At 38.8% G+C, this 11872-nt stretch overlaps 1 protein-coding gene across 1 annotated transcript in view; it reads left to right on the forward strand.

Annotated features, from left to right (window-relative positions):
- LOC144026282 (uncharacterized) overlaps window positions 1–11872 on the forward strand; it is a 36744-nt gene that overhangs the window by 18795 nt on the left and 6077 nt on the right. The window contains exons 9-13 of the mRNA XM_077532868.1: window positions 253–363; window positions 614–739; window positions 1955–2053; window positions 2148–2306; window positions 10682–11133. Coding sequence (XP_077388994.1) covers window positions 253–363; window positions 614–739; window positions 1955–2053; window positions 2148–2306; window positions 10682–11133 — 947 coding nt within the window. The remainder of the gene's footprint in view (window positions 1–252; window positions 364–613; window positions 740–1954; window positions 2054–2147; window positions 2307–10681; window positions 11134–11872) is intronic.

The following is an 11872-nucleotide window of genomic DNA, read 5'->3' on the forward strand; positions in this document are numbered from 1 at the left end:
AAAAAACAACAAGCTAATACTGAAACTTAACTAAACTAGAAAGAAGCATTTATTAAATAGCTAAAACAGAACCACCCTGAAAACGAATTAAAACTAAAAAAAAAAAAAAAAAAACAATACTCAAAACGAAATCAAAACTAACTCAAATGAAAATTCCAAAACAATATAATAACCCTGTGTAGGACACTCGAGTAGAGCGTCTCGGGAGTCATTTTAGCGACTCGTTGTTGATTTGTGTCCAAACCCCATTAGGAGGACAGCGATCTGGAGAACTACCTGACAAGCGTCCAAGAGGACATGATGGAATTCAAGCTGTCTTATGAAATGTGGCGCGTCGGCCGCTGGGCTGTCAGCATCCCTCATGTGAGTTTCTAAATATCGCTGGCAGTCTGGAATTATCCTGCGGGGGCCTGTTATTTGTCAGCGGAGGCTCCGGGAAAGCTTGTCCTTGGAAGCACGCTTTGAGTAGGTGGGGTTATTTATTTATTTTCTCTCTCTCTCTCTCTCTCTCTCTGTCTCGCTGTCTCTCTGTCTCTCGCTGTCTCTCGCTGTCTTTCTCTCTCTCTCTCTCTCTCTCTCTCTCTCTCTCTCTCTCTCTGTCTCTTTCTTGCAGGCTGAGTGGGAGAACGAGGAGCTAATCTTCACGGTTCACCTGGAGGAGAGGGACAGTCCTGAAAACCTCCAGTGGGACATCAAGAAGAAATACACAGATGTCATCTATTTCCGAAACAGGTGGCAGGTAATCGAGGATGCGCCACTTCACACTTTTTTTTTCCGAGCCAATCAGATCTCTCTCGACCAATCACGGCTCACCTTTTTTCCGGGTTTGGTCATGTGACATTAGCAAACTAAGCCATGATTGGTCATTAGCTGCTTCCTGAGCACACGTGTGATGTCATCTTCAGTCGACCGCAAGTGGCAAAAAAAGTGTTTTTAACTCATTGACTGGCAGCAATTTTCACTGAAGCAACCCCTTTCGCTCCCGGCTGTTTTAAATTAGTCTCTTCTTTCATCAGGAATTTTTTTTTATTTCTATCTGTTTCCGTTTTGCAGCAATTAGCATTAGAATATAGCTAAATTTTATCGAAATTTACATTCCTGGTGAAAACACAAAAAGAGCTTGTTGCAACATTGCCCTGGCTAATCTCCTATACTCTGCTGCCACCTGCTGGCCGTTAACTACCATTGCTTTAAGCCACCTCTTCGTGTCAATGAAGGGCAAAGTATTAAAAAAAAACGTTTTTTCACATCGTTGGGTTTGAATGAGTTAATTGTACATGAAATACAATAGTTATCGCATTAATTATAGACAAAATATGAACTTTTTAGTGCTGAAAATGGCTAAATTAGTTAAAGGCCCAGTCTGCCGGTTTCACTCTGGAAAAGGCACTTTTTAAATACAGGATTTAAACAAACAACTTCTCAATTTACAGATCAGGGCTTGTCTTCATTTCTGGTGGTTATTTTGTCCTAAACTCCCACCCCTCCAGCCTGTATTTTGCCATTTTGTGTTTGTTTTGTAAACAGCGGGCCGTTTCTGTGGAAAGACAGTGTTTACACACCTCCAGCCAATCGCAGAGCGGGGGGTGGCGTGTCGCGAACGGGGCCGGGCGAATGTCTGCTGTGTGACATCACTCCCGCGGCAATTTGAAAGCACGCACTGATTATTATTATTTTTTTCACTCACTCACTCACAGAAGCTTACATGTGTGAATGAGTGAGTGGAAAAAAAAAATAAAAATCCGTGCATGCTTTCAAATTGCCGCGGGAGTGACGTCACGCAGCTGGCAAATTCGCCCGGCCAGTCAAATAGAAACAGATGCTTGTGGCATTTACAAACTTTTTTTGGAGATGCTGCATTGAGCAAAAATGAATTTCTTTTGACATATTTAATCAGTTTTGGCATTTTCAGAAACTCTTCCTTCTGGTTTTATTTGTGGATGTCCCCCTCCAGGACTCCACTAGCTTGCCCAATATCTTGGAGCTCAATGAGATGGAGGTCAACGACGAGGCCAAAGAAAAAGCAAAAGTCTCTGTGGAGCATTTCCTTCAGGTGACACAAAAAAAAAAAACACACACACACAAAATACATTTGGATGCGCTACCCCTGACTCAGCATCTTGCTTTTTTTTTTTTTGCCTTGCCAGGAATTAATTTGCGACCCACTGATTGGACACACGCAACCGGTGTTCCAGTTCCTGTGTCCACTGGACAAGCTGCTGAACGAAGAGCAACATTACGGAGGCGTGTGGGGCCTGCTGAGCGGCTTGGCTTACTTCCTGACACCTGGGCAAGAGGACGACGAGGTCACATTTTTCTACATTTCATCTATTTGTATGCACACGCAAATTGCTAAGAAAAAAATATATTGCGCAGTTTGTGCCGCAATATACCATCATTTCTGTAATTTAAGCCGCTCTAGCTAAATTTGGGGAATACTCCAGATTGGTCCATGTATAACTCAACTCACTATAAAGCACTTTAAAACAGGCATTTCTGTATACAAAGGGCTGTACATGAAACAGAACATCGACAACTTACAAACTAGCAGTCATTCGTCCAACACAAAATGGGCACATACAAATATAATGTATGTATGTATGCATGTATGTATGCATGCATGCATGCATGCCTTCAACGCTCACGTGGGCAATGACAGTGAGACCTGGAGAGGTGTGATTGGGAGGAATGGCCCCCCCGATCGGAACCCGAGCGGTGTTCTGTTTTTGGACTTCTGTGCTCGTCACAGATTGTCCATAACGAACACCATGTTCAAACATAAGGGTGTCCATATGTGCACTTGGCACCAGGACACCCTTGGCCGCAGTTCGATGATCAACTTTGTAGTCGTGTCATCGGATTTGCGGCCGCATGTTTTGGACACTCGGGTGAAGAGAGGGGCGGAGCTGTCAACTGATCACCACCTGGTGGTGTGTTGGCTCCGATGGTGGGGGAAGATGCCGGTCTGACCTGGCAGACCCAAACGTATTGTGAGGGTTTGCTGGGAACGTCTGGCGGAATCCCCTGTCAGAAAGAGTTTCAATGCCCACCTCCGGCAGAGCTTCTCCCTTGTCTCGGGGGAGGCGGGGGACATTGAGTCTGAATGGGCCATGTTCCGCGCCTCCATTGTTGAGGCGGCTGACCGGAGCTGTGGCCGTAAGGTGGTCGGTGCCTGTCGCGGCGGCAATCCTCGAACCCGCTGGTGGACACCAGCGGTAAGGGATGCCGTCAAGCTGAAGGAGTCCTATCGGGCCTTTTTGGCCTGTGGGACTCCGGAGACAGCTGACAGGTACCGGATGGCCAAGCGGCACGCGGCTTCAGCGGTCCCTGAGGCAAAAACTCGGACATGGGAGGAGTTCGGTTAGGGCTGTCAAAGTTAAAGCGTTAATAGATTAATTAATCACAGAAAATTATCGCATTAATCACATATCAACGCATATTAATTGCTTTAAAAAAAATACCCCAACGGGACTTTAGATAAAACAAAAGTAATTTGCATTTAATTAATTAATTGCTGAATTGCACCCAGTTGATATGATGCGTTACCAAGTTTCCATCAGTATTTAGTACGTTCTTTCCTACTGCACAGTGCACATGCTGTATGCACTCCAACTTCGTTTTTTTATAACATAAATAAATATATATTCTAAATATGTACTGTATTATAATAAATTCTGTGTGGTCCAAAATGAATTTACATAATTCTAGTGTTTTTTTTTTGTTTTGTTTTGTTTTTTTGTTTTTTTGTTTTTTCCAGTTGGTCTTAATATTTTTAAATGCTAAAGCATTTTCTTGTTTTGTACCAAAAATTAATCGTTTGAATAATCGTGATTTCAATTATTGCCAAAATAATTGATTATTTTTTTCCCATAATCAAGCAGCCCTAATAGAGCACTTTCAATAAAACCAGTTGAAACAAGGTGCTGCTGTACATGAATAAAAATGTTAAAAACAAAAATAAGATAACATAAAACAATTTCGAACTGTGGCAAAGTTTAAAAAAAAAAAAAAAAAAAAAAAGACCAACCATTACATTTTTGGGGGGTTTTGAACCACTTTAATTACAGTTTTCTTGTTTCAACTTTTGAGTTTTTATTGCTCCAAATACATTTACAATACATATAAAAGTTTGCTTTTAAACACATTATATTTTATTAAAACCCACTTTCCAAAGTATTCTTAAGCACCTGTTCTCACTAGCTTGCCATTTTAACTTGCATTGGATGTGCTCGAATGTCCAAAATGTAAGCAATATTAAAACTTTGTGACATAGTGGAAAAATGCTCTTTACTTGCCTGCGCAACCTCATCGGATCCAATACGAAATCAGCCTTCATAAGGTCAAAAAAACTTATCAGGCAATATAACTCCATTATGAGTATTATAATCTTTGCCTCTATTATATTGTCACTCATCATGTCCAAGTGTAGCCAGTATTCATTATTTGTCTTCCACCGCCTTGCTCAAATAAACCACGCTTGAGTGACAGACAAGAAACTCTTCAATCTGTTCTGACTTGGGAGTAGGCCGCAGCAAAAAATATTCTCAATTATTGCTTATATACATGGACAGTATTTATTTATATATTTTTTTACGGAAGTTGTTTTGATTGCTCCTGTGAGATTGCAAAAAAAATAAAAAATCTAGCAAATAAGCTGTCATATTTAGCGAGGGGTCTGTTGGGGATAAACAGTCTTTGCACATTTAGTGGGCTGTGTAGGGATAACTGTACTCAACTGCTTCAGTACAAAAAAAAGTTTACTATCCATTTATGATGCCCAAATGTTGTACTTTAATATTTTTTATGGGGTGAGATGAAGTCATCCTCATAAAAATGCGATCATATTTTTTTATATCAGATTAGTTTTGTTTAGGAATAAGAAAGTGTAACAGAAATAATGCACTCGAGACATTAGGGAAAATTGGAACTAAAATACAAAATGGAAAAAAAGTTTTTTTTAGTGATTAAAAAATCAGTTTTCCACAAACTGATAGAAATAGAAAGCTAAAATTGCATTTCTCAAGTGAACAGTAGATGTAGAACGTGAACACACTCCTGTTTAAATGTCAGACTAACCCCAATAAATACATTCTTCAAAACTTTACTTAAAAAACAAATGTGCAAATAAGCGAAGTGCGCATCTCGAATTGAAGGTGCATTATGGGTAGCGGTGTGGTGCATTGTGGGTAGGCGAAACTACCAAACGGTCATTGAAAATGAATTGGATCCAATGGATAGAAACGTTTAAACCGCTGGAAAGTTGCTGTTTTTTATTAACATGCATAGCATGTGGTTTACTGACATCGGGGAAGTTGACTTGCAAGCTTTAAAGTGTACAGTTACGCAAAGATTGTCACCACTCTAATCTCCGCCATTCAAATTGATAGGGTAGTTTGCCTCGTTTTTTCCCTTGCGCATGCACAAACTTAATGCGCACTTCGCTTATTGCACTATACAACAGGGAAAAAAATAAAATAGTGTTCCCTCGTTTATCGTGGGTGTTGCGTACCAAAATCTACCCGCGAAAATGGAAACCCGTGTTAATTAAAAAATAAATAAATACGTTAATTATATATATATATATATATTAGGGGTGTTAAAAAAAATCGATTCGGTGATATATCGCGATACTACATCGCGCGATTCTCGAATCGATTCAATTAAAAAAAAATCGATTTTTTTTTTTTTTTTTTTTTTTTTTTTTTTAAGAGCTCAGAATTGTTCATTCGGTAGTCTTACCGATTCAACGTCTTATCGTCATTGCCTTTTTTTTTTGTGTGTGTGTGTGTGTGAATCAATTTTTAAACTTCCATTTTTAATGGAAAAATATTCAACAAAACGTCTGACTTCGGGTTAGGATTCACACCGTGAGCATGGAAGAATGTTATATGAACGGAACATTAAGCCTTAATATTTTATTTTAATGCTGTTCAAACATGAAACAGATTACAACCTCTATAAGACTGAAATTTCAGATAAATAAATACATTTTCATATAAATCTTACACTCTACAAGCTTACTGATTAGTATTTTCTAAATTTGAATGAAAAAAAATCGCAACAATCGACTTATAAATTCGTATCGGGATTAATCGGTATCGAATCGAATCGTGACCTGTGAATCGTGATACGAATCGAATCGTCAGGTACTAGGCAATTCACACCCCTAATATATATATATATATATATATATATATATTCTTTTCTGTCTTTTTTTTTTCGTTTTGGTGTGATTTTTTTTCCTTTATTATAAATGCTTTTTTTTACATTAATAATTGTTCTTTCATTTACATTCATTTTTTCCATGAAAAGTATGTTTTTTTGTTTTGTTTTTAATTTATTAAAGTATTCAGCACAGTATGTATTTTAATTCAGAATGGTATTTCATTTTTGATCAGTTGTTTTTTTGTTTTGTTTTTTTTTTGTTTTTTAGTCATTTTTTTCATTCGAAGTATGTGTTTTTTAATTTACTTATTATATAGTACAGTATATATTTTCATCATCGTAATGCAATGTCGTGGCTAGAGGTGGGAATCTTGGGGCACCTCACGATTCGATTGCGATTACGATTCAGAGGCTACGATTCGATTATAAAACGATTATTGATTTCCCCCCCAGGCAGCAGAAAAAAAACAATGTATTTTGGTGCTTTTAATGTTTCGTACATTAGTTACAAAAATAGTACAAAAGTCCTCTCAGGCCTACATAAACTACTATTTCAGTATCAAGTTAACAGTTCAAAACAGTAAATAAAATACTCAAGTCCTCATTCTGTAACAACAGCTTTTAAGTATATTCAGTCTTCAACAGAATAAAACATAGCACTGAGCAAAAATATATTATTTTTATCCACTCAAAAGTGCACTGAGGTATAAATGAAAGACAATGTGAACTACTACTTCAATACAAATGCCAAAAAAAAAAAAAGTGCTTTCCTGCTTTTTAAGTTGTGTAAAGATGAACATGTAAACATTAAAGTTTCTCAGAGGTACAAAAAAAAAAAAAAAACCCTCAAGTGCTTTTCTGCTTTTTAACTTGTGTAAACATGAACGTGTAAACATTAAAGGGATCGTTCGGCTTTTTTAACATGAATCTCAATTTGATCCTCACCTCCCGTGTGTGCGATCAGCACTGACTTACCCCTGACAGCATTCGGTGACACCAGTTCTGGTTCGACGTTGGACGAGAGGAAAATAGTCCAGCAGGCTGGCTGGGGTCTCGGAAATAAAGCGTTTTTCTTCTAAAAACTATTTGTTTTCAAAAGCGTGATACATTTCCACCACAATACTCTTTTCTGAATAAAATCAGACGCCATTACCGCCAGCCACTACTTTTCTGTTCGTTCGTTCGTATCACTGCGCGGTGCCCTGTAGAACGCTAACCGACGCATTGCAGCCAGCTAGCTGATACTTCCGCCTGAAGTTGTTTGCCTTTTCGGAGCAGGTCTGATCTGACGAAGAGGTGGGTTGGTCAGCTCAGCCATGCTTGTTTTTGTTTTGAATCTCGAGGCGTGAGTTGTGGATGTGTACTCTCGGTCCGTCCCATTAAGCGTCCCGAAGACCGCGCGCGCTACTGCGTTTCAGTTCCGCGTACTTTTCGCTCCGGTTCACTTTTAGTTTCGGTTCCCTTGGCATATTTATATAATCGGAATTTGGACGTTTGTGAATCGTTCTCGATTGTTCCACGGCCGAATCGTGAATAATCTAAGAATCGGAAATTTTGCACACCTCTAGTCGTGGCGCAACTAGACAGACACCGTTGGAAAGGTCTCGTCGAAACAAATCAGCGGATGCCTGTATGACCCCGGTCGGACGTAGGGTTCGAGAGAGATGGCCGCACAAAGACCAAAAAAAAAAATTAAAAAAAAATGAACAAATCAAAAAGCATGTATAAAAAAAAAAATTAAAAAAAAATCACGCTGTTAAAAAAAAAAAAAAAAAAAATGAACAAATCAAAAAGCATGTATAAAAAAAATAATTTAAAAAAAATCACGCTGTTAAAAAAAAAAAAAAAAAAAAAAAAAAATGAGAAACAGCGAGTCCGTGAAAGATGAATTGTGTTCTTGCAAATTTGCTCACCATTTCCTTTTTGAATGTTGAATAGCGAGAGGTGCTTCGTGCATTTCTAGCTGGTAAGATGTTCGACCTGAACGAAGACGAAATTTTCACCCGTGGCCGTGATTGGTTAAAACAAACGCGTGCAATGTTGCATCGTCCAATCAGCTCGAATTATTGTACAGAATATCCCGCCTTTCCCAACCAAATTACTGTGGAGACGTACCAGAACTATTGCCAGGTTAATACCAAGTAATGCTGGGACCAAATATTGTGATACTGATTCAATGTCGATACCGGAAGTGTTTTATTTTTATTGTTTTGTTGTGGGAATGCTTTTCAGCTATTGTGATTTTTATGCTCCACACTTTTTTTGCCGCTTAACAACTCCCACATAATACTTCCAAATTATACTGTTCAAATTTCAACTAGCTGCAAAAATTGACGCCTTCAGGGGTATATATCGCCTGATTCCACATTACTTAAAATATTAGCACAATGTAATGTTTAATATCAACTTTTCAACATTCATTTTCAATGGGACAGACATTGAACTTTTTCCAAGTATCACGCCCACTTCCGTACATATAACTTATCATTATTACCAGGTGCTCGGTGATACAGTTGGTAAAGTGCATTGTCCAATAACTAGGAAGTCATAAATTCATAATTTCTCAATTTACTTCATAAGCATTCTACATGCATTCAAATCTTAGCATTCAGCTTTCAGCATTCCCACGCAATTTCTCCTTTTTTAATTTTTTTAATTTTTTTATTTTTTTATTTTTTTAGTTGTTTATTTTTTATTTTTTTAAATACACATCTGTCACCTTGTCAACAGTGGCGTGGGGTGCCCATGAGATGTGGGCATTGGCCTTCACCCTGATATATAATAAAAAAAAAATTAAAGAATAAATAAATAAATAAAAAAAACAAACCTTAAAACAACATAGTTGTGATTTTACAGTTCACCACACTCACGATCATCATTGATGCCAATGATGCCGCCGCCATGCTTCCAAATGTTTGTGAGCAGGGCGAAGGAAAAGCATGCTTGACACGGGTTTGGGGACCTAAGAGTGTGCGGGGACAGACGCCGATGCACTGCTTTTACATGCGTGCAGAAGGTGGAAGGAAAAAGTAGCTCATTTGCACTAGGGATGTAACGATAATGGCAATATCGTGATATTAAAACTGCCACAATATATCGTTGTTGTCATGTCACAATATTAAAAACAACACATCTGTTAAAAAAAAAAAAAAATCAGTTTGATTTCCATTTGTGCAGTTCTAGCACCCTCTGATGGTTAGTTTTTTTTTTTTTTTTTTTTTTTTTAAGTGCAGTTTAATTTTCACAGGACATGTTTTGGTCCTTATATTTAAAAGCCACAATAATGGTCAGATGAAGGGGAACATAACATGCTTGTTGAACAGAGTCAAAATTAGTACCTCAATATCCATCCATCCGAGGTAGTACCTCAATATATATATTATATTTATTCATATATATATATATATTTTTTTTTATATATAATATTCATATTTTTATATTTTTCATTGATGTAATGTACAAAAACACTTTTTTTTTTTTAAACAATATTGTGACACACATACCGTGATAATTATCGTGACCTTCATATCGTGATATCTGGATATTGTTACATCCCTAATATGCAAAAATAAAAAATTGAGATAAAGTAAATAATAATGAATTAATTGAAAATATCAATACTTTAGCTTAGGAATCGGTACTGACAAGTGAACACGCTGGATCGAAATATCGATATTTTGGGATTGATCCGCCCATACCTAGTGAGAATAAAGAGGCCTAGTGGATTGACCTTAAAGAGATACTTGACTCATTGAACAATTTTCAGCAGAGGAAAGTTATTTTGTCCAGAATGAATTTGATAACTTAATTAATTTTCATGTCCCATTAATACCTTTAAATTATTATTCTTCCATCCATCCATCCATACATTCATTTTCTTGACCACTTATGCCTCACAGGGTCGCGGGGGGTGCTGGAGCCCATCTCAGATGGCTATGGGTAGTAGGCGGGGTACACCCTGAACTGGTTGCCAGCCAATCGTAGGGCACACAGAGAAGACCCACGCAGGCACGGGGAGAACATGCAAACTCCAACTAGGAAGGCCGGAGCCTGGACTCGAACCCGAGTCCTCAGAACTGGGAGGTGGACGTGCCAACCACTCAACCCACCGTTGTTTTTCATATACAATTATAGTACCTTTTAAAAAAGTAATTTTTCTACTTCCTGTCGACTGATGATGACATCACCTGTGCTGAGGAAGTAACGGCCAATCACAGTTCACCTGTTTTCTGAGTTTGGTCAGTAAACTGAGCCATGATTGGTCGGTTCCTACTTTCTCAGCACAGGTGATGTTATCATCAGTCAACAGCAAGTAGAAAAATGACTTTTTAAAGGTATTAATTGTACATAAAAAAATTATGAAGTTACCACATGAATTATCGACCAAATATGAACTTTTTACTGCTGAAAATGGCTCAATGAGTCAAGTATCCCTTTAAACGGCTTTCCACAGAGTCATAATGTGTCCATTTGAATCTCTCCTGCTTGAAGTGAAGTTGCTCATTTTCCCTTCCAGAGCTCCACCCCACCGACGGAACCCTCAAAAGAAATCGTCGTCACAGCCGCAGAAAGCTCAGACGGCGTCCCCGGCGGCGTTCCGCTCCCCACCATCATCATCTCGTCATGCGAGACACCCAAGAGAGACGACGACGACGACGACGACGACGATGACATCGAGGAAACGCCAAAGCTGCCACGGCCACCTTTCGGCGCAGACTCCTCTTCCGTCGGAGGCGATTCCCAGGAGGAGAAAGCGGAGGATCCCGACAACCCTTTTGCGCACTTTAAAATGATCATCCGGGGACTGACCCGGTCCCGATCGCAGGATTCGCTGGCCTCCGCCTCCAAAAACCACGGCGACGAGGAGCCGCCCCCGCCGGAGCACGTGCCAAAATGCGGTCACGAAGGAGCCCTTCACGGGGACGATGATGCCAGTAATGGACCGTCCTGGTTGCATTTCACTGCCAGGTAGGTCGGGAATTGACGTTTAGGGGTTGTAATTGCTTTTAGATGCCACAAGATGGCAGCAAAGTAGTGTTCATTTTGTCTGCCATTTTTAAATTTTGTCTGCTTTTAGTCCAATTTCAGTCACACTTGTTAGTTTTTATCACAGTTAGTCAACTTCATCTCATTTTTATTTTGTCTATTTTTAGTTGACTATAATTCGAGCCATTTAGTCTATTTTAGTCCAAGAAAACTTAAAAAAAAAAAAAAAAAAAAAATTATTCATCCAGTTTTAGTCAACAAAACCTGTTGAAATTTTAGTATAGTTTTATTAGAACAACCATCGAACCTTTTTAGGATCTAAAACTATTTCACATTAAATGTTCTCATCTTTGTGATGAAAAACAACTTGACACACAATTACAGTGGCTACTAGGGGTGTGAATTGCCTAGTACCTGACGATTCGATTCGTATCACGATTCACAGGTCACGATTCGATTCGATACCGATTAATCCCTAGGGATAGACCGACAATCGGCCCCGGCCGATTATCGGCGCCGATATTTGGCATTTTGACAAATATCGGCATCGGCCATGTTTTGAATCTGAAGGCCGATAAAGCTCACTGAGCAGGGGATACTTGCGAACGTAGCGAATTTGGGGTTTTCATCAGGATTTGTAAGATGTTCGCAGTCAGTTTTTATTTGTCGTAAACACATTTGGAACATATTCACACAATTTTTCACCGCAAAAATCTTTTTG

The sequence above is a fragment of the Festucalex cinctus genome, chromosome 9 (assembly GCF_051991245.1).
Source record: "Festucalex cinctus isolate MCC-2025b chromosome 9, RoL_Fcin_1.0, whole genome shotgun sequence".
NCBI classification, from domain to species: domain Eukaryota; kingdom Metazoa; phylum Chordata; class Actinopteri; order Syngnathiformes; family Syngnathidae; genus Festucalex; species Festucalex cinctus.